The sequence below is a fragment of the Vidua macroura genome, chromosome 15 (assembly GCF_024509145.1).
Source record: "Vidua macroura isolate BioBank_ID:100142 chromosome 15, ASM2450914v1, whole genome shotgun sequence".
Lineage (NCBI taxonomy): Eukaryota > Metazoa > Chordata > Aves > Passeriformes > Viduidae > Vidua > Vidua macroura.
In genome coordinates, this window is record NC_071585.1 from 16,732,268 (window position 1) to 16,759,980 (window position 27,713).

Sequence of the window (27,713 nt, forward strand, 5' to 3'; positions counted from 1 at the left end):
CCTAGCTGTCATCCATTCCAAAGGAAAGTTCCTGGAAATACCGGGAGGCCGGGGACTTCGTTCAAGGCAGCAGAAGCCATTCGCTATCGTTCCACACACGCAATGACTCGAGACAGTATTTCCTCCACAATTTTTATTTTAAATTACAAAGGATGTTGCATACATTGATGAATTTGTATCTGAATAGAAGTGCTAGGGATCAAGGGTGACAGAGTAAACAAAGTCAATAGTTTAATTGTGCCTCTTTTCAAAAAAATAAAACTCCACAAATATTAACCAACATTTAACATTGCAACTCTTAACAGATCATGCTTTGAACAAGGTAAATTTATTTTCTAACAGAGACAAGACTTTCAGTACGTTTTTCTGAGCTCCAGTTGGAAGTTGGTTATAGAATATCGAGGACAACATTACAATCATGACCCCAAGCATAGGCAGAACAGGATGCCATGTTTTATTTAAAATGCCTTTTTTTTTTTTTTTTTTTTTTTTTTTTTTTTTTTTTTTGCATCTGCATGTGTCATCAGCCTTAAGAATTCACCCAACTACAAATACTGAGCAAAAAGTTTTCCTTGGATATATAATATTCCGGGAAGATAGATGATTCCAATCAGAATGCATGGATATCCATCATTACAAGAGAAATTAACATTAAGTTTTCTTACTAGGTTCTGTTTCCTAATCAGAAGATTTTGATAGGGTGGGATGCACTTTTTCCAATACTAAATCTAATCCGTAAGTATTCCTTACAGTAGTAGTTAAGTCACCCAAATTTGCCTTTAAATATACCCAACTAAAAATTACTTTAAACTCCAGAAAAACTCTGAACAATTATGTTACCTAAAAAACTTGGATTTTTTTTTTTATGGGGGGAAAACAAAATGCAAGTGTGGCTTCAAAGAGCTCTGGTTCCACTTTTAGCTCCAGAGCTTGTTAGAAAAACAATAAATTCAGAGTCAGTATTTGCTCCCATGGAAGTTCATGGATGTCTAAGAGGCTGAGGATTATATCCAGAGTGCAAAGACACCTTCTCGAAGCACTGGAGGGAAAACATGGCATATTGTGAAATGCAAGTTGTAGAAAGACAGAGATTTTTGTTTGCTGCAAAGAAGATACAGCCTGAAAGTGCCATCTTTGATTAATGACATTGAAGAATCCCAATTTACACTGGGAGATATTCAAGAGTGGTGTTTTCTCAACAGACTAATGCCCTTAATACAGTTACAAGAAGGATCAGTCACTGAGGCAGCAACTGTTTGAAATGTACTTCACACCATCCCTGGGGTAAACAAAATAAACCTCAGCTGTGTGCAAGGCTGTGTCAACAAGCCAAGACCACATCTAGCAGCACACTCCACTGGGTGATTCCAACTGAAGCCTCCAACTCCAAAAGAAAATCAAATCATGCTTAGATGCACTCTTGAAACTCAGGTCTCAAGGCCAAATACAGATCCTGACATTCACGGTCCAGAACTGGGTTGTGCCTCAGCAGAATTTCAGGAAGACGAGCAAGCACGTTTGAGGAGCAGAACTGCATTTGCTATTTCTGCTGGAGGCAGCTTGGACACAACCCTTGGAAATTCTCCCGATAAAACCTTTTAGAGTGTCTTTAAAATAAAAAAAAAAAATAGCTATGTTTAAATGATTTATGGAAAAGCACATCCAGTCATTATAGCTGTGAATAAGCTGTTTCACTAATGAAGGCAAATATTAGATAAATATTGGAGGGGTGTCTTTTAAAAATAAATTTTAAACTGACACCTCTACATTTCCAAAGTGCCTGTTTGCTTTTAGGTTAGTTAAAAGACCTTTCATCCATTTTAGGTTGGTTTTTTTGTTTGTTTGCTTTTTTTAAAAAAACCCAACTTTTCCCTGGCCCTCTTAGTATGGAAAAAAGTCAATCTATAAATTAGGAACTGAACACAGCTGAGCCTGACTCTCACATCAGCTTTACAGCAATACAACTTTATTAAATCACAATGATTTCAACTGGTATGATAAGAAAATCCAGCCCATCCACACGTAAACATAACTTTAGTAGTAAGTCTCTCTCATCCCAAAAAACATAAAGTACTCACCAAGTATCAGTAAATGTGTTCAATAAACCATAAAAGTAAGCGTTAGCAAAAGGGGTTTTGGGTTTAAAAACACCCTTCAGGAACACCCCCACGTTTTGCAAGGCCATTCAAAAACTGGTCTTCCATAGAAATACAAAAGGACTACTGAGAGAAACTGCAATCAGCCCTGTCCGCACTCGCTCCAGCACGCTTAAATCAGCTCTGACTCCACCTCAGGAGCTTTGACGAGTTCAGAGGGAATGAAAAACACTTAGTTCTAGATGTACAAGTAAGGCACAATATAAAGCCACATCATCATCTGTTCATGAAGGGAGGGGAAGGACGAGGGTCATACATGGTACAGCAGAACAAGCAGCCCATCGATTCCAAGTGTGGCACCTACGTTCAGACTGACGAGATCTCGACAAGAGCAGTTATGACAGCATGCTTTTAATATGGAAACAAATCCTAGAGAATCCAGTGTATCAGAAAAAAGGAAGAGCTTTCTGGTTGTATTAAATCAAAAAATAGATCATTGTTTTTGGATATAGGATTAAAAGTGAATATTCACAATGCCTACACTCAAAAACGAACAAAAAAAAAACCCCCAGGACTTCGTTAAGATCCACATACTATGTATGAACACTGAAAATCTTTAGAAAATGGTCTTCTCTAAAGATCACCCCAAAACGCATGCCACAATTGCCAAAAAACAGAACATGTACATTTGTTGGTTTTTATACCCTTATAAGATTTTTGTTTGTGATAAGTATACACTAAATGTATATATTTTAATGACACTAGAGGAAGCAGATTGTTACTGGCATTAAAGTACAACCATTTCTAGACGGTTTAAATGCCACAGAGTCCCCTGGTTAAAATGTAAAGCTGCACAGCTTGCCTATGTCACCTTTATGATAAAGTTAAACCAGCAAAAGGTCTTATCTTTACTCTACATTTTACTGCCAGGTTTTATTTATCTCAAGTATTGCTGCAGCATTCTGACCAGCCCAGAGTTAGCAGCAAGTGGCAGGAATCATATAAAACGCAGTTTCTTTTTTTTTTTTTTACTTTTTCCTCTTTTTTTTTTTTAAACAAAGTGCTTTTCTAAGATATACATACATATAAATAGTTACAAAATAAAGTGTCAACATTAAAAAGCTCAACTATTTCAAAGCTTTAACTTAAAATAATACATAGGAAACACTGAAATGCTAGGGTATGGAACTCACTATGGATTCAAAGTCTACTTTGAAATGCGAGACCAAAATCATAGTCTGGTTTTCAGACAAAAATAAAAAGCTATAAAGTTGTGTGTTGCCCAGGATTCCCAGGCAGCAAAAAAAAAAAGGGGGGGGGGGGCTTTTAAATGCCTTGTCAGTTGAATTTGTCCCAGAAGCTTTTACCTGATTTCAAACTGCTCTCTCTCAGTGCTCAGATGCTGCCTCGCCTGCAGGGTTTGGATGGAGCACAGGGACAAGCTCTGTGTGCCAGCCCTGCTCAGGCACAGCCTGCACCTCACAGGACACATTCTCTGCCGGGGTTTTCGGGGCCCTGGGCAGCTCCACAAGAACAAGAGGAATGCACCAGACCCACTGTGGAAAGCAGCAGCCAACTCTCACCTCACCTGAACACCACCACCACCACGAAGGCCTCAAAGGAAAACACCCACATTCCACTCAGATTTTGCAAGCCTTAAGTGGATTTACAAAGTTTTGCCTAAATTGCCCTGGGTATTTGTTCAGTCTCTTGTAGGAAAGACTTTCTGTACAGCTCAGTAGTGGTATTTTGGCCTCCTCCTCCCTTTTGAGTCTTCCAAAATATTTAGGTGCAAAGGAAGCTGTGAGTGTGGCAGGGCCACCACTTTCACCAGCCACTCCTCCTGCACTGTTACCCATTCAGGCTTTTTTCTCTCATAGTACAAGCTCGGATATAAAAATAATCTACTTATAAACAAAAAGGAATCACAGTACAAACAAACTTAGACAAACTAGAAACAAAGTGAAGAAGTTCCCCAAAGGGAGTGGGGAGAAAGCCTTCATGGACTTTTGCATTTTTTTTTTTTTTCAGCAGCTACATTTGAAAATATTTGGTATTTCTATTTTCAGTAAACAGTGTTTTGTCATCTTTAAATAGGGAGAGAAAGAACAGGGAGGAAAAGGAGGGGGGGGTCCATGAAACCAGAGAATGATCTTGCCTTGAGATAAAGGACTTTCTCATCAAAGGCTAAAGCTTTTAATCTGTACGTTAACACTGACTACAAAGCCAACTCTTATTAGCAGAAGAGCAAATAAGAACTTTGTGTTAATATTCTTCAATCATAGAAACTACTGAATTAACAAGAATAAGTCACATATAAGTCTGAAGAAGCTAGTTTCGAAATACCTGTACAAAAATATAAAAGTCTATAAATTTTTTTTTGTTTTGTTTGAAGCCTGTGTTGATCCTTGGAAACATCACATGCATAATAATACATCAACTGGAAAAGTGGCAACTAAGGAATTAGATATTTGTAGCTCTTTTTTTTTTTTTCCTCTTTACATATATACACGTTACAATAAAAATAATTTTATTTTGGTTGTTTGGTGGAAGTATACTACAACAAGCTAAATACTTTTTAAATTCTCAAAGTCAAAAACTATTTTACCAATAGCTTACTAAAATCCAAATATATTAAAATCTCCTACAGTAAGTGCAGAGAAAAAAGATTTAAAGACTCCAAGACGGCCACCAACTTATCTACCATGGAAGCGAACTACAAGAACAGCAAAATAATATTGTTATGTATGAATGCTCCTTCTGTAGATAATTGGACCCAAACAAAAAAATTCACAGTTCAGTAAGATCCCTAACCCTGACCTTTAATTTTTTTTCTTTTTTTCTTTTGTTTTTACATTCAGTACAGTATCATATAAGCTGTGCAAAACTTTACTTAGACTGGCAGTTCGCCATATCAGTTGCATTTGTCTTTGGTACAAAAATAAACAATCGCATTAATGTGCAAGTATTTGTTTTCTTCCGGCCAAAGTACCGAAATTGAGTTTTCTAGAGCCATCTTTTATACAATACATAGACTCTGTGGCATATATCTACATTTTCAACATATTCCTATATACATTCAAAAATTTTTAAGAGCTGGAACAAATACATTAAAACCTAAAATCTCACCATCTATACAGCTCGGTTTTGCCCCTCAGGGTTTTCTTCATACAAAACTTTACCAGCTTATACTGATAGCTCTCCCCACAAAATACAAGGCACAAAGAATATACTTTTTTTTTCTCTTGCTTGCACAGACATTTAAATACTCTATTAAGCTCAGAAAATTAAAGTCTTATATGGCACACTAGCTCTAATGCTGCGTGTGCTATGTACAAGTTAATGGTTGCACAGAAAGCTTACTGTGTTTTTTTTTTAAGAACAAGAAAAGAAAATCCAATTATTTAAAAATAAAATTAAAAAAAAGAACAAAAAACTCCCTACATTGACAGCTTCACCAAAAAAATGCTTCCTCTTACTTCACTTGGACCATAAACCTGTCACAATGTCTGGCAAATGCTAAATTATTTTCTCTAGCAAACCCATGTTTTTGCTTCTAAAACAAAAGTGATATATTCTGGTCCTAGATCATTTGAAAGAGAACTCTCATTTCTGCCCTTGAGCTTGAAGCAGCTTTGAAACTATCTGGTTTATGGTCCAAAAATGCTCTGCAGCATTTTCTACCACGCCGTGATTTGTTTTCCTACACTGTTACTTGAAAGCAATGGAACCTACAGGTGAGTGTTTACAGAGTGCTAAGCTGACATGCAGACCAGAATCACAACGAGGGACTCGGCAGCACAGGCAGAACCTGCCCCGGAGCAGCTCCAGTCCTGTCCTAAACCTTGGCCATGGGGATCCGCAGCCCCACAAGGCCGCCCGTGGGGTCTCCCTCTGCTGTCTTCTCCAGCACCTGGTTCACAAACTCCGACGTCTGCCCAGCTACAGGAAGTCCTGGAAGGGAGGGAAGAGAAGCTGCTCTCAGGTCACTGCTCGTGGCACATTCCTACTGATGCCTCAGGTTTTGGCTTTTCTATTTTTCACATTCTGTGCTGCTTTAGTGTGAGGGTCTGAGCTTCACATGAGGGGATGGTGAGCTCTGTGCACAGAGCAGGAGACAAAACAATTCCTGCTCCAGCTGGGCACCAAGGACAAATGATCCAAACCTCAGGCCCAAGAGCACAAACAACGTGGGCTGGAGAGAGAAAAACAAGCAGGATGGGAGTGCCTGGGCTAAAGCTGGAATGGGACAATGAACTGCAAGGTGCAAATGGAGCAGAATTATAAAAGTGAGACCTCATGACCAGCCATTCATTTTTGGTACATTTTGGATCATCTTGGGTTCATTTTGTGACCATTTTGGTTCATCTTGGGTTCATTTTGTGCCATTTTGGTTCATTTTGTGACCATTTTGGTTCATCTTGGGTTCATTTTGTGCCATTTTGGTTCATTTTGTGATCATTTTGGTTCATCTTGGGTGCAGCCCTGGCTGGGCTCTTGTGCTTCCCAAGGATCCATTGAGGCCTTTTGATAAATCCCTGCTTTATTCTTTAGCTCTCTCCAGCCTCTGCTCTAGGCCAGCCTTCCCAAGGCATCACTATGGGTGACACAAACCAGGGGACAATTTGGGTGGGACAAATGGAATCAGGAAAGGGTTCATTCGTTTCTCTAGATCAGAAATTGTTTGCAATCAAATACAGAAAGCCCAGAGAAGGCACCAGGATGATCAGAGGGCTGGGAGGAAAGGCTGGGAGAATTGGGATTGTTCAGCCTTTGGAGTGACCTCATTGTGGCCTCACAGTGCCTGAGTAAGACAACAAGATGGAGAGAGAATTTTTACAAGGGATGGAGGGACAGGACAGAGGGAATGGCTTCAAACTGCCAGAGAGCAGGGTTAGATGGGATATTGGGAAGGAACTGCTCCCTGTGAGGGTGGGCAGGCCCTGGCACAGGGTGCCCAGAGCAGCTGTGGCTGCCCCTGGATCCCTGGCAATGCCCAAGGCCAGGCTGGATGGGACTTGGAGCCACCTGGGACAGTGGGAGGTGTCTCAGGTGGAATGGGATGAGCTTTGGTGCTCCTCGGGGTATTTATGATTCTGTATCTTCATACCCAGGTAAATACACAAAGTTCACTGCTTACCAAGAGTGTCTTTAATAAGTATGTTCAACTTTTGTTCCATGTTGATTCCTCTGTCATCTTTAGGTACCTGCACCCGATTAACTATTTCTTGTTTAATGGAGTTGATGACAAAGAGTAAATTATCTGCAAAGGAAAAAAAAGGATTAGCTTTACATCACTTTCCCCTGGAAGGGATTCACAGTTACCCACACACAGCTATCTGTGTCAAAGGTGTCACATCACACTTACTGTAAAACTGAATGTAATAGTTTACATCAAATATGACCAATATTTTCAATGATATTTACAGAACATGCATACATTTACATAATTTACACCTGCAAAGTAGCTCAACATTGCAGGTAACCAAATTTACATTCACTTTATTCAATGGGCTGGTTTTGTAGAACAGAATTGCTGGGTTTGTACCAACTCTTTTCTCTATGACCCAAGTTACATCATAGTGCAAAACACAGACTTGCCCAAACAAAAGGAAAATTAAGATGTGAAGAGTTGTATTTACCATATTCCGTGTTGAGACCCCAGAGTTTAACTTTATTGGCTTCATACTGGGCTTTCTTTTTTAGTCTACAAGCCCTATGGCAAGAAGAGGGGAAGAATTAGAGCACTACCAGAAATTCCAGAGTAGTAAGAGCCACATGAACTCATCAACCAACCCTCCCAGAGCTGTGATGCACAAACACATCCATCCTCACTCACCTGCACTGGAAACACCCTGCTACCTGCATCTGTTCACATTAGACACTTGTGGAATTTCCCACTGTCCCAGCTGTTTGCCCCACAGCTAAGGAAACCAATTCCAGTGGAAACACATCCTTATCTAGGAAACAGGCAAACCACAGCTCCCGAGGTGGCAGCTGCTCTCCTTTTTGATAAACTGGTAATTCCCATTTGATAAACTGGTAATTCCCATTTGATAAACTGCCACTCCCATTGCAGGAGCTGCCACATGAAGCAGAATTTCTTCAGGCTAAACTACTAAAGATTGTTTAGATCTTTATCATTTACTTGTAGCAATCCAAATTTTCTCATCCCTGCAGCTTTACCCAACGCATACCTGGAAGCCAACTTGTTCTTCTCTTTCCTTGACCTGGGTCTGGCAGTTAAGGGAAGTTCACTGACAGGTGTCAGGTCACTGATCACCTTATTCAGCTTCCTCAGCTCGTTACCAATCTGGAGGAGTTTCCTGGGGTTGGGAGTCAGGTCTTCTACATCAGTCCTCCGTGACTTCTTTGCTGCATATTTTCCTGTTTTAAACATGCAGAAAAATGGGTAGGGAAGTGACATAATGCATACACAAACCTGTGAGAAAGCACTCTAAAACAGGCATTTTTTGGGTGCAGTTTAAGTCCCTTTGTTCATTGCAGAAGAATGGGCCGGAATCAGGTGATCCCTGTGGCCTCTCACAATAGAAAGAGCATTTCCACACAAAGAGCTTTGTACAATTCATATTCTATCCAGATCAGATAAGAGCAAATACTGCTGGCAAGGCCACTGGATGTGACAGAGAGCATACACAACTCTGCTCAAAAATGTATGTCACAAGTTCAAACCCTGTTGTTTTGCTCCAGCTGTAAACTTGTTAACTCATATGCAGCCAAAATATCCTCCTGCACACTCCAGTGGATTAAACTCCTAAATAATCTTATTGCCAAAGTCCTGCTCTAAGAAAGAGTGCTGAGGCCTGGTGCTGAAAAAAATCTTCAGCAATGCTGAGATGAAATGATCCACATAAGTGCCAGTTAATCCCTTTTATTATATGTATTCTAAGCTATTTAAGGCCTGGTTTTGCACTTGACTTAAAGGTCAAGTGGCCAAGTGTCTGGTGGGTTTGAGTCCTCAGAGCATGTTTGGTTATTTGGTGTTGGATACCAAATATAAAATAATGGAATCACAGAATGGTTTGGGTTGGAAGGGACCTTAAACTCATCTTTTTCTCCCCATTGCCATGGGCAAGGACACCTTCCACTAGACCAGGTTGCTCAGAGCTCCATCATGAGAAAGAGCAGTGACAGGGACTTTAGGTGCTGATATTTCACTACAGCTTTTAAAAAATAAGGACATTCAAAGAAAAAAAATGCTTTCTTCCCTGAATAAATCTATAGGTAACAGCAACAACAACAAAAAACCCCTTCTGATTTAAGAGAAGGCCAATTGCCATGTTAAAGGCAGTAATTTTCAACTCTAAGGGAACATTAACCTTACAACCAGGGAAGTTGGTTTAAATTGCTCCTTCAAAGCCAAAAATCAAATGGAGCAGCCTAAAAGAGGTCCTGTGAGAAGAAAACAAAAATACCCCTAAGAGTGGCTTGTTTTGGATGATGTTAATCATGTTTGTGGTGCAGTAATTGCTCACTGGGAATAAATCAGTTATTAGAGCAACTAGTTTAAGTTTCTAAGAGGGCATCTTAAGGAAATAGTTTATTCCCAGAGGAGTAACTGCTTCACTGTGCTGCATTCACAGGGGGAAAACAAGGAGGGAGGAGCAGAGAGAGACAGTTGTGCCTTAGTGCTTGTCCTCAGCTCATACCAGTCCCCTGAACTTGGCACCCCAGAGCCCTCCCAGCCTCCTGCTAACACAGGCAGCACTGACAGGAACAGCCACGAGCAGCAAACGTCAGTCAAGTCACCATCCAATATTTACAGTATCCCACTGAGAAAGCTTTGAAATCTTGGGGTTTCCACTGAGAGCCCTTGGAAGTCACAATTCTCAATTCATCCACACTCCTCTGGAAGAAACCACACTGAAAGTCCCTACTGTGTGCTCACTGTGCCTTCCCTGGGCACTGCAGAGTAACAGACTTACAGTGCTTGAGTTTTCATGGCCAAAACACAACTTCTCAGCACTTGCAAGGAGGGGATTTTGGCTGCTGAAGGTGTCACAAGGAGAAGACAGTCATTTGTGACCAGGCTGAGGATTTCTTACCATGGTGGAGCCCATTCTTCTGGTACATGTTGCTGGGCAGGGTGTCCCTGTCCCACTCGGATGGCCTCAGCATCCTCTCCTGCTGGGACGGCGTCAGCTGCTCGCTGTACTCCCAGAAGTATCTTCTCTTGCCTCTTTTCCGAGAGGATATTGCAGTCATTTCTTTTAAATCCTCCACAGAATCGTTTTCATACCCTAAAAGGATGCAGGGGGGTTGTTTATATGCTGGTGACAGAATTGTTTGTAGCCCTTCAGCAGCGGACTGAGGATTCAAGTTGAGAGCAAAACCCACAGCCAGCTCTGTTTTGCATTATCTAACACTTGGTTCCCAGCATCAACTGCTCCTGGGTACTTGCCTTAAGTCCAGGATAGACACTGAGCAACTTCATTAGTTGAAAAAGACAAAATTATTTATGCATTTGAAGTCCCTTTATGTTCTCTGACCCTCTAAGCTGTAGTCCCCCACAATCCCAGCAGTGCCAGGTACAGACAGCAGATGTTGGACCACGTTCACCCATCCTGACAATTTCCTCCATGAACTGCCAGGAACACAATCCTAACTCACCTCCACATTTGACAAGAACCATGGAAAGAGAAGCAGATTAAATAAAGATGGATTAGCAAAAGACAATAAAGAAAAAATTATTCAATTATAGAACACTCTGAGTTGGAAGAAGCCCACAGGATCGAGTCCAGCTCCTGCTGCTCCTTGGCTCCAAAGACCTGCAGGGAATAAACCCAAGCACTGATCCCTCCTAAGCTGGAGAAAGGGGCTCTGTTATCAGGACAGTGACCAAAGGGCCATCTCAGCTGAAGGGATCTGGATCCACTGTTCAACCTCTTCCTCCTCTTTAGTGGGATGGGAAGAAATGACCCTCAGTAAAGCTGTACAATATTTTAGAGGTGAATTAGGATGCACTTGATATCATGACTTGCTCATGAAGGACATGGAAATTGTAATGCCACTGCTCACATCACAGAAATATTTTACCATAACTATGTAAACCCAAACCACAGGTTTTCAAACCCCAGATATGCTTAAGAAAATAATCTATACTAAGGTTAAAAAAAACCTCAAACCACTGCACGACCTTTTGTGCTAAAATGCTAAATATTAGTTTACATTTACTCAAAAAAGGAGCATTTCTAAACGTCACATACTGTGATGAGCTAAAGGAAAAGCCACCCACGCATGGACTGCAGGCTTAGCAAGCCTTGACCCCATATGCTTCAGCTCTGCTTCATCTTCCAGCAGCACAAAGAACACTTTCTTCCTTTTAAAACAGTCCATTCAATTAGTCTGTTTGCACTTGAAAAAGCAGTTGAAAGAGGAAAAACAAACTTTCTTGCTTTGGTTTGACTCTCACATCATAACCCAAAGCACGAAGTCAGGTATGCAGAAGGATGAAATCCATCCTGAAGTTCTGTTTCTCACAATTTCATCAATTCATTTACTTGGGTTCTCTGGTTTGTTGGAAAGGCAGGATTTTAAAGGCAAACCGAACAATGAAACATGCTTTTTAAAACATTTGTGCTGTATAGCCAAAATTATTGACAATTTACATTAAATACAGTTTCAAATACCATAAATATTTGTAACTGTAGCTCCATTTTACTCAAATGCTGTTTGACATAAGTATCAAAATACACTTAAAAAACCCACTGACTTTCCACCTAAAAAAAGCTGTGTAACTCATTATACAGAAATACAGAAATTGAACCCATCTTCATGATAACACAGAATGAATCCAAGCAATGAAAACAAATCTCTGTAAGAGCTGAAGTGTACAAATGTACAACAAGGTTAAAATCAGGACTTCCTGTTTGCTTATTCAAGCTGTAATTAAGTTAGCAACTTCAATTACACTGACTTAATACATCCTGCCTTGCAAGCCCAACGCTGCCCTGCTGCCATTATAAAGTTACATAAAAGAACCCAGTGCAGTGTCCTAACCTAACACACAACCTTGGTTAGCTGCTCTGCACCGTATTTATTCCTCCCCTTAGCAAAGATCACACAGCAGGGCAGGCTTCTAAGAAATCTGTAAGGCTTCTTGTATTTAACTCTGAAGCCCTTCAGAACCCCCCTCCTTCACATCCCTCCCCGTGGTTTCGGGTTTAAATCCACCAGGGTTAAATGAAGCAGAACAGAGAACGGCGCTCGCGTGACTCCTGCATCTCACCAGGTGAAACCCAAAAATAGCCCCACTGAAACAAACCCAGAGAACTCCTCCTCTTCACCACCTCACCACACGGGCTTCTGGCAAATCATTCCCAGTGTTCTTCCCCCAGCTGATGGTTCAGGTGCTCAGACTGACCTAATGCAGCTTCTTAAAACAATCTGAGACTCTAGGAGCACTTTTTCACTCATTTCTTCTCCAGTGCTACTGACAATGGAATAAATTGCTGCATTTCCCATTTCTGGAATCTCCTGACTGCTCGATGGCAGGAACAGTTATTTAGAAGTCTTTCTACTAAATGAGATAGGAAAAATAAACTCAGTAATAGCAAAACCACCACATATAATGCTAGAAAAGGCCTGGGCCGGTAATTCCCATAATAAACTACCTTTGCAGGGGACCAAAATTGCTAAATCTGTGTCATGGTGATAATAAAAACACTGTTGTCCAAACTTGCCTGAGAGCCAGGCACATTTTTAGCTATTTCTCCTTCACTATATCTAAATATTTCCTCAGATAACACTTGAAGAAACCATTTCATTCACTCTAAAAGCATGCATGAAGAATAACCAAAAGCAAATTATGTATAGAAAACCATCAGAAGGTCAGCAATAGCGAGCAGATTTTTGTCCTTTCAGTAAATTATATCCACACTCAAAATAACAACTGATTTTGCTTTCAGACCTGTGGAAGGTTTAATTTTCCTGTGCTGTGCCTATTTTTAGATTCTTTACCCATAGTATTTACCTTTAGAGGTAAAAAAGCAACACAAAATACAAGAGTGACATAATTGGAATAGCTGGAGATATTATTTCCTAAAATAGACAAAATATATGATAAATTTTTTAATATCACCACATTTGAGGTGAATGGTTTTAAGCTTCATTCATGGAAGGGTTTGGCAAGCTTGGATAAGCCCAGATCCTCAGCTACTGCTGCAGAATGTGGATTGTTGGGTCAGTAAAATCATTAATTCATTCATTCCACCCACAGTATTTAACACAAGCTCTCTTTTTCAGGGATCCCAGGCTCCCAGTGCAACACATCCCCCATGGGCTGCAGAGCTGGAACAGCTGCTCAGGGCCCCAGAAAGCAGAGGGAGTTCACTCCAGAAGGGAGGAAGAAGCTTCAAAATGTTAATAAAAATGTGTTGTGTGCATGTGAAAGTAGCATAAAGGGCAGAATGCTTAACGAGTTTAATGCCAACGCAGGAAATCTAATTAGAAAATAATTTCATCTGAGAGTTCATTATGACAAACACTGACAAGCTTTAGGGAAGCTGCTGTTCTCAACGAGGAAAAATTTCAGCTGCTTTATCCCCCTGAAGTAACATATTGCCAAATGGCTGAATACTTTAATTCTTATTCTTTATTACAGGGCATTTATAAGATGTGAATATTGTAATACTTTCTGAAGTCAAATTAATACTTGGTTGCAATCCTGTGCAGATTTTATTTTTATACATTGTTACTGTTTTGTTACCTTCTAGGTGAAGGTTAGTTCTTATTCCTGCTCTTAGAACTCCATTTCTAAAGGCAGGAGAGAGGAATTCAGTATCCTTCTGAAGCCCCACTAAGTGTTACTGCTGAAAACCACCTAGAAATTACTCCATTAATTTCAGTCATTCCTTGGATTCTATGGAAAAGCTGCACCTGAAAATAGGACTTAAATAATTATGAAGTCATTTCACTCAGGATGTGATTTCATCCTGACAGATCCAATGCTGGATAAATTCACAGCTCCAAGAAGTGCTAGAAATCTCTGCACAACCTACCAGAGAGCTACAATAAAAAAAAAGAAGGCCACACTTGCAGTCAGCTGCTCAAACCTCAGGCTACAGCTGGGCTTCCTGTACTCTATTATTTTTGTTGCACGACCACAGTTGATGCAGTTTTTCATGAAATAGGGCAACAGAGACTTTGCATACTTCGAATAAATTGCATTTTGCAAAGCACTTAGAAAACGTGGGAGGAGAGTTCACAACTTAAGATCAGTGCTGCTCATCTGTAACTACCAGGAGTTCAGAAGCTTTCCTTCCCACTCACAGGACAAACCCATCAACCCCCACGTTACCAAAGCCCAACCATGCTGGTACCTGGTTCTGAGAAGGTATCGCTGATGTCATCGTCCTTGTCGTCCTCGTAATCTTCCTCCTCATCGTCGTTCTCAGACAGCTCGTGCTCGCTGCCAAAGCCTTCATCGTGGTCCTCATCTTCAATATCATCCTCATCCTCCTCCTCTTCCTCAGGCTCTGCTTTGGCTGACTGCTCACCCAAAGCGTCTGTTACAAAAAGAGAATAGTTGTGCTCTTCTTTCTTCTGCGAGGAGTCCGACACGGACGCGCTGGCGGAAAGGCTGCTCTCCCCCACGGCCAGCCCCGGGCTCTCCTGGGGAGGGCTGAGGAGCAGCTCTTGAGTCTCTTTGAAAGGCAAACCAGGAGTTGTACTGTGACCATGGGGGGACTCGAGTCCTTTTCTCTCTTGTCTCTTTGCTACAGCCCCACAGTAGCAGGTGTTTTCCTTGGCTGCGTCGGCATGCGCCTGGCTCAGCACGGGCCTGCTCTGCGGCAAGGGGTTGATCTTTACTTTTGCTTTTTTAACATAGTCTTTACATTCAACGTGAATGTTCACCTTTTCACTGCTGTACACGCTGGTCTTGGCCATGATCTGTGTACTGGAAGCAGGCTGGCTGCCAGGCTTGCTGGCCTTCTGGGCACAGTCCGACAGCGCGGCCTCGGCCTGCACGTTCTTGGAGGAACAGACCGGCGCCGCTGCTCTGCTCGCCATCTTTTTGCCAGGTAACAAAGAATTTAAAGGGTTTTGTTTTACACTGAAGAGCAAATCAGGGTAATAGAGTGAATCTGAGACAGGCTGGGAGTCCTCGCTGTTCAGCTGAGCCAGTGTGGGTGTTTTGCTTATCACCTCTTCATCTTGGTATGGGCTTGAAAAGTCATCAAGGCCCAGGTAGTCCACCTCTTTTGTTCCCCAGATGTCACAGCTGGTTAATTTAGTGTACTTAGTTAGGTCTTCACAGTAGGTATCCCACTGCTCCCACTTGGAGGTGAAAGCAGCTTCTTTGTCCAGGATGTCCGTAAAAGACTCCAAGTTCTCAAGGTCTTTGCAGTCCTCCATGAAAAGCAAGTTGTCCCTGGAGCTTTGCTGATAGTCCATTTCTCTGTCCTGTGCACGGTAAGAGAAGTTAAAAGTTAATACAAAAAAAGCATCCATCATCTCTTCCCTCTACTTAATCTGGTAAGGAGAGCTCAATTCCAGTGAAGTATGAGAGAGTGGTGACATAGGAAGAAACCTCAAGTTCCAATAAAAGCTTCTGTGGAAGGTCAGAATGAAGTTCAGCTCCTGTGCTTCAGCAACAGGTCTTTCTTAAGACACTGCTCTTCCTGTAACACTGTATTTTCCTGCTATTGCAAATCCATCTGCTCATCAGGAACTAAACCAGTACCAATATCCATGTATTTAAAATATGAAAGACATCACAGGTATGTCTATAATCTAGGTCAAACTTTGCTGTGTGCTTAACAGAATATGCTTGAGTTTACCAGTTCCTGGAAAACCTCATTCTAACACAACCAATTAATGACCATGAGTGACCTTTCTCCTTTGAAGCAGGGAGAAAATGAAAAAGGGAATGCTCATATAAAGCAGTTTGTGAGTCAACTTTTATTTTCCTTCCCCTGCATTCACAGCTTGGGTGAAGCAGAACATAACAGGGGGGGGAAATTCTTCCTTGTGAGGGTGGGCAGGCCCTGGCACAGGGTGCCCACAGAAGCTGTGGCTGCCCCTGGATCCCTGGAAGTGTCCAAGGCCAGGTTGGATGGGCATGGAGCACTAGTGGAAGCTGGATTTGAGCCTGTTTGAAGAAGTGCCTGCTGAGGAAGCATCACACTTGCCGGACAAGCAGTCCAGCTCTTCCCTAATCAGCAGCCAGCAATAATGAATAATTTTCCAGCATTCTTGAACCAACACCCCTTTATTCCTACAAGAACTGGTGTCAGTCAAGGAGATGAAATTCTGGGCACACACAGGTGACCTACCAGTTCATACATGAAGTCTGGATCCGAGCTGCTTGCCAGGAGATCCGTGCTCATCAGAGTCTGCTCTGAAAACAGGTGGCTCCGAAAGGCATCCCCAAAAGGAGGGTCCATTCCACTCACACTGGGCTACAACACAATGGACAGACATTTCAAGCATGATATAAAAAGGCACATTTTCTTCTTCAACAAACAGAAAGAGGATCACCATTCCTCCTTGTCTCAGAAGGTTTTTACCAGCACAGATAAGCACACGGTTCCCCAGAGCCAGAGAATGCTTCAAGAGCAGCTGACAACATGCAGGAGCAATCAAAGGACACATTTCTATCCACCACAGAGCTGCAAGAGCATTCACTGCTCCTTCATTCTTCCCTGTTGGTTTCAAAGTCTTACGTTTGCCAAATTTTGGGATATGTTGGCATTTGTAGAAGATGAGGGCCAGTACTGGCAAGATCTGGGAGTCTCTCTAATACAAATCATTTTGTACTAAAGCAGTGCTGACTGTGTTTAAAGCCATTAGAACTCATAAAACTTCCATATAAAATTGTAAGGAAAGCAAAATTTATGACAACTAAATCTAGATTGTTACCTCTCTCTCAAGAACGAAGTGAAATTTGGCAAAAAAAGCATTATGCAGGATGACTGGGCATGCAGGGAACGGGCAGCAAGGCCTTCTGCTACATTTAATTGCAGACCTCAATTTCTCTTCTAGATGCTCTCACCCTGAGGGTTGGGAAGGCAGAAACACTGTGCTGCTGAAAGTCATTCAGTGTGCTGAGTGTGAATCACTGCAGTAATAAAAGGCTGTTCTGCTCTCCAGGCATCCTCCCTCACCCAGAGACAACGTGGATGAAGCTTGAACAAACACAGGACCAAGAGCAGCAGCACAGCTTCTACCACAGACACTACAGGGACCCTACAAAATATACAGCCTTTAATCTCTTACACATCTTCCCTTCTAGAGCTGGTGAAATTTGTTCTTAAACAGAGGCAAAATTATTTACAGAGCGAATAAAATCCTAGCAGACTTACCTGAGGCATTTCCAAGCCCAGATTCCCTAAATCCAATTCCAAACTTCTTGTTTTATTCACTTGTAGATTCCTTTCCAGCTTTACTTCAGTCTCAGGGAGTTTACACTGTCCATGCAATGAAATTTTTCCTTAGGATAACTTCAGTTCACCCTGATGGAGCTTTTCTATTTGTCGACTTCTGTGCAGAATAAACACAGCAAACCCCCAAGGAGGTGAGTAATCCTTCACCAACAAGGTGAAAGCTTAAAAGACAGACAAAGGCAAGAATATTCCCTGAAAATTGATTTTTTTCTCATGCTGGAATATATAGAAATTTTCTTCCCCTGCCATCTTTCATTGAATGAAAAGCCACAGATGCTACAGAACAGAGCTGCTGCAAAAACATTTTTGGCCAAGTTACATTTTGTTGCCTTTTTTCCTCTCTGCTGAGACCAGCAGCTCTACAGACACACCTGAAGAGAAAACCCTGCCAAACTGGGAACAATAATCAGCACACTGCTGGGTATCCAAGAGAGAGACAACCTTTATGACTAATGTAACAGAGCCAATAAACTCTAAAAATGTCTCAGGCAAAAGTCTCAAAATACAAATTTCAGAACAGGCAGAAATGCTGTTTCAGTGGTATCTCCTCCTTTTCTTCAGGGATGAATCCATCCAGCATCAGATAAGATTACATCAATCACTCACACAGCAACATCTAGTGGTAGAGGATCACAGAAACCATCCAGCAGCAGAGTGGAAGGGACACGTTTCCCCAAGAGAACAAATTAAAAACTGCCAAATTCACAGCTGTCTAATAAAATATCTTTTCTATTAATTCAAGTAAGGCATATATTGAAATTGGACCAATTTATCTACTGGTAGTTTTACCAGTTTAGGAGTTTCTACTGGCCTGCTCTACTTCAGATGTTTGTCTAATCACTCCTCTGAGCTTTTTGAACAGTGTAAGGAAAACCCTCACTCAGCACTGCTCCTAAGTCAGACTTTGGTGCAATCTGCTCAGGCTGTGTTTATTCTCCTCTTTTGAAAAACAAATAGTAAACTCTAAGTGTTCTCCCACAGCTCAGAACCCTCCCCCAGCAGCACATGACGGCATCCCCGTGATTATTCCCACTTTCAGATGGTATCTCAGCTAGTTTGTCCTCTTTAGCACATGGACTATCAGACTGTGGTAAAAACAGACACTATGCAAAGAAACCTTTACTTATCAAAACAGCCTGCTTTGCAAAGAGCAGCTGGCATACAAAGAACATCAGTTCCAGGTCCAGTTACACAGGAGTTCTCAGCTGAACCCTCGCTACCCCTGCCAGAGCGCACGTTCCTCACAGGGCCCTGTGGTGAACGAGCCAGTTCCTCGTGAGAAAAGCTCCAAAACCTCCAGGGAACCCTTTACTTATTTAAAAGTGACATTTAAAGTGAAGTTGTGCCTCAGCAAGCCCCATCTCACTTCGCCCAGCAAAGGCCACCCCACACAGGATGCTCCTTCCCGGGTGGGGACGTGGCAGGAATGACTGAGTCACTTCACCTGGGCTAGGAGAAAGGGCCTGTTCTTTAAAACAAACACTGGGATGTTCTCAGACACAAAGAGAGAGGCAAGGTTATGATTCTAAATACCTGAACATTTTCTTTCCATGCAGACTGATGCCTTTTTCATCAGCACATCAGATTAATACTTTGACATCACTACCAAACCACCCCCTGCATTCACAAGGAGACTGCCAGAGTTCTCCGTGACACAAAGGGCAAAGAAAGGAAACATTTGCTGCTTCTTCACTGGCTAGTCTTTGTCATGTTTTCTGTCAGAACACGAGCCTCAAGCTGTTCCACACACAGCCAGCAAAGGGGGTGAGACCATCTCTACTGACACTGATTTCAGTAACAACCAGCCAACACTTCCAGGTGCCAGCTTTTGGATCACTTCCAAATCCACAAAACAAACATTCAAGGCTCAGAGTACTTTTACCATCTCCAAAACTGGAGTGATAAACTTCTTGCACTATTTAAGAATGCCAGTGAATGTCCTCTCAGGTCAATGCAGTGTATCAGCTAACCCAATTACTCCCATAATTCTCTTTGTATTTCATTCTTGACATTTTATAATATTAACATTTAAATGTGACTTGAATCCCAGTAGCATCTAGTCAGCCATTCCACAATGTAGGATTTTTCTTAGCAGCTTTGTGGAGGGGGAAAACACAGTGAGGCCATGAAAAGAAAGACATTGCCTCAGGGAGCCTCACAATCCAGATATCCTTCATGCTCCAAACAAAGCAGCCCTGCTTCCAACTGCTTTCCAAATTTCCCAGAAAGATCAAGGTCATCATTAAAAGCCTCCTGCTGCTTACACCTAACTACCAGTGTTTCTTCACAAACTGGTAAATAAAGATGTAAGGCACAAATCAATGACACATATGGGAGCACAGGTGTCAAATCGGAACTTGCTGTGAAGGAAAGTAATTTGTAGACTGCAGTTGAAGTCCCATTCTTACAGAATTTATCATTACTGGCACTTTCAGCCCAAGACTGAGTTAGAAAAGAATAGTCCAGCTGTTGTGTTATCTATAATGAATGCAGTTCTGAATGAACTAAAAGAGCTGTGGCAGAGCTCAAGTACAGAGCACGAAGAATTACTGAAGATAAATATAGCAGGAATTTCTACTTCAAGACAATTTCCATTAATGCCTTCCATCAGCCCTTCCCAAATGCAGAGGCACAGGTGGAATACGGAGCCCGAAGAGCGGGCAGGGTGCCGGCTCCTCTGGCAGCAGCCTGCAGGGAAATCAGATTAAGGTGATTAAGGAGCCAGGCCCGGAGCTGGTTGTGTGTCTGCAGGTCTGGAGTCACATCAGTGCCCAGCTCTGCTCCTGGGAGGAGGCTCCACTTCACTGGGGCCTGAGGAGGGGCACGACACCCAAGGGGAGCCTGCAACACACACGGAGAGGGACTCTACAAGGGATGGGGTGACAGGACAAGGGGAATGGCTTCAAACTGACACAGAGTAGGGTCAGGTGGGATATTGGGAAGGAATTCCTCCCTGAGAGGGTGGTGAGGCCCTGGCACAGGGTGCCCAGAGAAGCTGTGGCTGCCCCATCCATGGAAGTGCTCCAGGCTGGGCTGGACAGGGCTTGGAGCCAGTTGGGACAGTGAAAGGTGTCCCTGCACATGGCAGGGGGTTAAAATGAAATTAAAATGAAATAATCTTTAAGGTGCCATCCAGTCCAAACCATTCCAGATTCTGTGATCTCGGGAACAGATGTGTTAAGAATCTGGGCTACTGATGGAGGCATGCACATATACATTGGTTAAAATCCCATCAGCCATCAACAAGGAACCAAAGCCTGTTCTGTAGAGTTAACACCTAATTAATCTAATGACAAATCCTAATTAAAAATTATCCCCTGTATGTAATATTTACTTTCTGAAGAGGAACAGTGGTTCCAGGATGCCCAGGACGACCAGATTTCCCACAGGGGAGCAGCAGGTGCATTACCTGGGATTACTGGTCTAACCCAGCCTGCAGCAGGAGCTAAACTCCAAATATGCAGCATTTGGGACACACAGTGCAGCTCCTGTGCATGTGCTGCCTCTTGGGCCACTAAAACACCCTCCTCTGCAACACAACACCTCCAAAGAAGCCCCTTGATGAGAAAACTCAAAAATTCAGCTTTTAGCTTAGCACCTCTGAAAGTCTTCCTCGGTCACCTGCGTGAATCATTTGTACCGTGGCTGTAACACAAGTTGCTATTTCTGGCCCAGTTCAGCTGTGTGCTTTGTACCACTGGAAAGGCACATGGAGCGTGGCTGTGCTGTTTTGTTGGCTGCACAGTGCTCATTATCCCAGCAGCTAAATGCCTGCTGTTAAGTGCATTACAGGAACAATTACACTTTCACGATGGTGACTGCATCTCACAGCACAGCTTGTCAAAGTCACAATTTTGATGCAGGTATTAAAAAATAGCTCACGAGAGCCTGCCAGTACTAAACCTAAAAGCTCAGGCTGAAACATTAATGGCCAGCTCTGAATTTCAGAGAAAGCACAAAATCTACACCATGTGCTTGGAAAGAACCATTACGTACCTTGCACTGTTTGCTGTATCTGGACATTTCATGAAATACTGGAGTTAGAGATGCAAGAAGTTCTCCTGCACGTCTCTTAAAACATTTTTTTCCTTCCACAGTTTGTGCCAACTTGTTTTCTGTTACAGAACACCCTCTGCTCAGGGCAGACTTCAAGCTGAGAACATGCAGACTGCCCGGGGTGGAGTCCGTCCCTGGAGGTGTCCAGGGAACATCTGGGAATGGCACTCGGGGCTCTGGTCTGGTTCAGAAGGTGGGAATCACTCACAGGTTGGACTCAATGGCTTTGGAGGACTTTTCCAACCTCAATGAATGTTTATGTTTCTTACTTTTGTTTCTGAATAATGTTCCTTTTTTTTTTTTTTCTTTCTACATGATTCTTCACTGATTATCCAGACTTTTAAAAATTCTTTTACTTTTCTCCCCCACCACAAAGACACTAAGTTTATCAGTACTATTATTATTATTTCATAGCAGTGAGCAAAGACACTCTTTTAAAATGTCTTCCTGTATTTCCACCCACCACAGTCTCATTCCTGGACTCACAAAAGCAGCCAAGTGCCCCTTGTCGATGAAGGATTTCTACTAAAATGTCAGCACAAGCATCTAAGGCATTATGCTCTTTGCTTTTTCTGTCCTGGAGAGAAAATTACACCTGCTTAAAACCCCCAGACCCTGAGTCTGATGGAGCATTGCCACTTAAAAGAACTAAAGATACTTCTTTCACTTCTTCTAAGCCTCTTCCCTTCAGGAGAGGGAAACTCTTACTTCACTGTCTCTGTTCCTGTTCCTTCACTGAGCATCCCTTCCCCCTCCAGTGTTATTTTTCCAATCCTACTCGTCCACAGCAGACAGACTTCAAGACCTGGAAGTGATACCATTAAGAGAAGCTCTGGTTTGCAACCACACACCACCTCAGGCAGCAGAGCCCATGAGCCCCCAGAAGAGCACAGAACTCATGGACCCCCCATGCCAATGCCAATTCCCAGCTCTGGGGGTGCCCCAGCTGTGTCAGCAAACAGGCAGATCCCAAAAACTGATGGAATCACAGAGCCACAGAATGGTTTGGGCAGGAAGGGAGATTAAAGATCATCTGGTTCCATTCCCCTGACATCAGCAGGGACACCTTCCACTGTCCCACGCTGCTCCCAGCCCTGTCCAACCTGGCCTGGGACACTGCCCGGGATCCAGGGGCAGCCACAGCTGCTCTGGGCACCCTGTGCCAGGGCCTGCCCACCCTCACAGGGAGGGATTTCTTCCCAATATCCCATCTAACCCTGCTCTGCCAGTGTGAAGCCATTCCCCATGTAAATTCTCTCTCTCCATCTGTCCTGTGGGTTCCCTCCAGGCACTGTGAGGCCACAGTTGTGTCACCCCAAAGCTTCTCCTCTGCAGGTGAACACTCCCAGCTCTCCCAGCAGAGCTGCTCCATCCCTCTGATCCCCTGGTGCCTCCTCTGGGCTCTCTCCAGCAGCTCCAGCTCCTTGCTGTGCTGGGCCAGCTCTGCAGGTGGGACTCACCTGAGGGGCACAGGGGCACAACCCCCTTTGCTGCTGCCCACTGGGGATCAGCCCAGGGCATGGGGGTCCAGCTGGGGTGCAGCTCTCACCCACCAGCACCCCCAGATCCTTCTCCAGGGCTGCTCCATCTTTGCATCTGTCCCTGCCTGTGTTTATATCCCAGCCTGCACTGATATTGACCATCATGCAAGGAGCAGAGGCAAATGAAAATTATTACTTTTTATACTAACAAACATTCTGCATCCACATATTTTGTAACAACTACGCCCAGATCGATATATTCCTACTAGAAGGACTTTTCTGTATTTTCTGGAACAGAGATTTTATCTTTATTTTAGTGTCAAGAGTGGGATGTGCAGCATGTTAAACTTATTAAAACTATATTAACAGATTTAAAATAATTTAAAAAAATTATTAAATTTAAAATAGTCATAGCATAAACCTTATTAAAATAACACTGCCGAGCAAGGAGAGTTGTTTGCACATGAGAATTAGTAGAAAAACTAACATTTAATTTTTTTTAAGTTGTAGATTTCCCCTGAAGCAGAGTGTGGTGAAAGCAAAGGCAAATAACAAAAGCAAAACTAAACAACGATTCAGCTTCCAATCTCCAGCAATATTCTACATCCTGACAGGATGGCTGTTCCTGTATTTTTTTTCTGACAGAGTCTTTCAGAATAAGAGAAAAATTAATTCTGTCGTTTCCAGGAAAAAACAAAAAGCAACACAAGTCTTATGATGAAGGGAACGGTACAGTCTGGTCTACTCTTCGTACTGTGAAATTACAATTATTATACTCTTATATAGAAATTTAGAAATGGGGCATCCATACCAAATACTTCAAAGCCAGCAGAAAATTCAAAAAATGTGTCAGTCAAAATTGTCCAAAAAGTAAAAAAAAAAAGCAAGGCTTAAGAGTTTAAAAGCAGAAGGATTACAAAAAAAAAAAAAAAAAACAACAAACAAAACAAAACAAAACAAAACAAAAAAAAAAAAAAAAAAAGGGAGATTTTTATAGCAAGGTCCAAGTATTAAATTTACAATTTTAACAAAACTTTTGGTTTAACTTTCATGCCTATGCCGACTCTCAAGCACTTTTTATGCAGTGCCAAGGTTTGATGTTAAAACATTCAGTTAAACTTCCCAAATCACAGAGCGTGGACAGGCAGGCCATGGGAATGTAAACCTGTGCGTTCCCCTATTTACCCCATCAGTCTGTTAGTGGGACAAAAGCTTCTGTTTGTTCCCAATTAATTCCTGCTAATGCTGACTTCAATCTCTGTCCTTCACAGGCTGTTTGCCTCTGTCGTTATTTAAAAACCACCTGGGGAGGATGCTCAGGGGGCCTGATGCCTCTGCTGCCGATTGCTCTTACCAGGGAATACTCCCACCAAACACAGAATAAAATTCCTTCTTGGCTCAGGTGAGCTACTGGCTATGGACAGGTCTGAGGTCTCCGAGCTGCTGTTATTTATGCATTTAAAAAGGAAATCTCACCGAGATTATTTTAGCAGGAAAGGTTTCTTGCAGAACCATCACAGCCAGAGCAGCTGGGGCTGCCCCTGGATCCCTGGAAGTGTCCAAGGCCAGGCTGGACACTGGGATAGTGGAGGGTGTCCCTGCCCATGGCAGGGCGTTGAAATTAAATAATCTTTATGGTCCCTTCCAACATAAACCATTCAGGGATTCTACAATTTATTTTCCATAGAAATTCGGACTTCTCATTTAAGCCGCCAACAATAGAAATCGACCACATTTCTAAAGCACCTGTGTCTGCCTCTCTGTAATTTTTACTATGAAAACACATTCAATAAAAATCATAATTAACCTACCCCAGAAGGATGCTCTGAGGCGACCTTAGAGGCCTTTCAAACACAATCTTTAAAACATTTAGAAGCGTTCAAAAGACAACATGAGTATCTGATTCTGTTACGTGGAGCGTGATTTCAGCAAGTCACCCCTCGAGTGGCAGCAACAGAAAGATCAGGATCACTTTAAGCGAGAACCGCACATTTCGGCTGGCAGCGCCGAGTGCTCCAAGCTCCAGCCTGTTGCATGGGGAAGGCTGAATAAACCCCGCGTGTCTCACACCGGCAGCGGAATTCTCCTGGATACCTGAGAAATGCCGTGGGCTGCGGGGCTGCCAGGGACGGGGGAGGGCACGGCAGCGATGCCGCGGGTGGGGAATAACGCCCAGGGTGGGGACCTTGGGGACAAAAGGTAAGTAATAAAGACAGGCTTTGAGTCTGCGGTGACACGAGGGGCTTTAATCAAGGTGTTCCCGGCTAGGAAGCTCCGTGAGCTTAGAGCAGACGCGGAGAGGTGTCCGACACCGCGTGGGGACACGCTGAGACCCACGGGCGGCTCCTGAGGCGGCCCGGGGAACTCGCGGATGTTTTATAACCCAAATCTGCGGGGGCCGGGGCCGGGGAGCAGGAGACGGGAACGCGCCCCGTCCTCCCCTCAGCGCGGGGCACGGGACCCCGTGCGCGCGGGCACCGCCCCGGGCCGGTCCCCGCGCCTAGGTGGGACAGCCCCGCCCTGAGGCAAAGCGCTGCGGAGGGACGGGCGGCGCGGGGCGGCCCCGGCGGCCACGGCCCCGCGCGGTGCCCGCGTCCCCCCGGCGCCCCCCGGCCCGGCCCTGACCCACTAACACACCTCCGGCCAACATGGCCGCCCCGCCGCCCAGCGCAGCCTACCCCGGCCGCCGCCGCCCCGCCCTCCGCGCCCGCTCATTGGCTGGCTGCCCCGCCGCGCGCGCTGCCATTGGCCGCCGCGCCCGCCGCTCACCCGCCCAGCGGCCCTTTCAAGCTAGGGTGAGGCGACATGTAAACAAACCCCCTCCCGCCGCCCCGGCCGCGGCCCCGCGACCCCCGAGCCGCGCCCGCCGCTCCGGGCACCCGCCCGGCCGCCCCCGGCCCCGCCGTGCAGCACGCACCGCCCAGGGAGCCGTGTCCCGCGGGGGGCGGCCCCCGCCCGGCGACCCCCGCCAAGGCTGCGGGCAGCCGGAGCGCACCCGCGCTGCCCGAGAGAAGCCCCTTCCCGCAGCAGCGAACAGCAGTCCCTCCGCTCTGTCGTTAGTTAAACGCCGCGCCGGAGCGGGGACGGTGCCGTCCTGCCCCGCACTCGCAGAGCGGTGACCCCTCTCCTGCAGCTCTGCTCCGCAGCCTTCGGAGCGGAGCCGCCCGTCGGGCACCAACACCCCCGGGCACAGAGACCCCGCACGCCCACCGGTCAGCCCCGGCCGTCCCGGGCACTCAAACAGGTCGCAAACGGAGGAGGCGACTACGAGCCCGAAAGGCAGGAGTGCAGGACACGCCGATCCCTTCTCTCCCCTCCCGGGCAGCCCCTCCGCCCGCACACCCAGAGCGGCCGGACTGCCCCGGCAGGACGGCGCTTTCCTCTCCGAGACTCGCTTTCCTTGTAAAGGCACGGGCCGCTCCTGCCGGGCGGAGGCTGGAGGGGGCAACGCCGACAACTCTGGGCTCAGCCCGCGCTCCGTCCCTGCAGCCCCTTCCCATCGCCCCCAGCCCGGCCCCAGAGCCCCGCTCCGGGACCGGACACCCCCCGCGCACCGCCGCTCTCCCGCGGCCCCGGCAGCCACACCCCCCCGGCGGGCGAGCGGAGCGGACGGGCCGCTGGCACCATCCCCGTCCCGCCGCCCTCGGCAGCCGGGCAGACGCCTCCGTCCCGCTCTCCCTCCCTCCCTGCAGCCCCCTGCCCGCCGACACCGCCTCCTCCCACAGGAGCAGCCGGGCCCCGCGGCCGCCGGCGCCCTCGGTGCCCTGCAGCCCCCCGGAGCCCCGGAGCCCCGCGGCCCCCCCGAGCCCCCGACTCACGGCGCTCAGCGGGGGCCGCAGCCCCGCGCGGCCCGGCCCGGCCCCTCCATGCGGCCCCGGGTTTGTTTGTTTATGTCCCTTCCTGACGGGTTCCCGGAAATCGCGTGACTCGCCCCTCACGTGGCCCGAGGGGGCGGGCGCGCGCGGGGGGCGGGGGGAAGGGGGGTCTGCGCCAGCCAATAGCAGCGGGCTGTCGCTGTCACGTGGCGGCGGAGCGGCGCGCGGGGGGCTATTTAAGGCGGGGAGGCGGGTGCCCGCGGGCAGAGCGCGGCGGGGCGGAGGCGCGGCCGCTGCTCCCGAGGCCGTGCCGGGCTCGCGTCCCCACAGCCCGGCCCTGCTGCTCCGCGGCCCCACTCGCGCACTTACCCCCTTGAGCCGTCCGTCTCCTACCTGCAGCTCTGTATTTTTCCTACTGTCATTAGCTACATGCACAACCACCTTTCACAGTGACAGGTGGCTGGCCTGGTGACTGCTTCAGACGCAACTGGAGAAATTGTTACTAATAAACACAATAAAAAATAGGCCCACCCGTTCTTATTTGTAAAGAATGTCTTCTGTTCTTTAAAGAAGTTTTTGCATTTCACCCCATTTCTTCTATTTTTGCCCCAGAGAGTCCACGGCATTTAATTCTGGAAACAAGGGAGCAGCCACCCACCTCTGATAACTCAGCCCTTCACAGGAATAAAATGCTTCCATGATTTCCACTAGAGGAAAAGTAAACTTCTATAAAGTTTGCAGAACAACATCTTGTGAGGGGCAGGCAGAGATGCAGATATTTGCATTTCCTAAACAATATGAACAAAAGCAGTTACAAGCATTTGAAATGACCCTGACCTGAATTCTTGCTGTATACAC

General features: G+C 45.1%; 1 protein-coding gene across 5 annotated transcripts; it reads right to left on the minus strand.

Moving 5' to 3' along the window:
• Nucleotides 1–113: 113 nt before the first annotated feature.
• CREBRF (CREB3 regulatory factor) lies at nt 114–26,923 on the minus strand. Of its 5 annotated transcripts, none has more exons than XM_053991531.1 (9): nt 26,859–26,923; nt 17,423–17,600; nt 16,394–16,519; nt 14,438–15,521; nt 10,163–10,357; nt 8,294–8,483; nt 7,739–7,812; nt 7,237–7,359; nt 114–6,050 (listed from the first exon to the last, which is right to left on the minus strand). In XM_053991531.1, exons 2-9 carry the CDS (start codon nt 17,429–17,431, stop codon nt 5,935–5,937), a joined length of 1,917 nt encoding a protein of 638 aa, XP_053847506.1. In that variant the 5' UTR covers nt 17,432–17,600; nt 26,859–26,923; the 3' UTR covers nt 114–5,934. The 5 variants fall into 5 exon arrangements, with proteins under 5 accessions (XP_053847506.1, XP_053847507.1, XP_053847509.1 ...); XM_053991532.1 differs by having other exon boundaries at nt 17,423–17,597; nt 26,859–26,918; XM_053991534.1 differs by lacking the exon at nt 26,859–26,923 and adding an exon at nt 24,852–25,434.
• Between the last annotated feature and the right edge of the window lie 790 nt (nt 26,924–27,713).

Coding starts and splice junctions, on each gene's coding strand:
- CREBRF (XM_053991531.1), bottom strand. Junction 8,484..10,162: donor GAAGAATGGGCTCCACCATG/GTAAGAAATCCT, acceptor TGTTTAAAACAG/GAAAATATGCAGCAAAGAAG. Junction 7,360..7,738: donor GGGTCTCAACACGGAATATG/GTAAATACAACT, acceptor TTTCCTTTGCAG/ATAATTTACTCTTTGTCATC.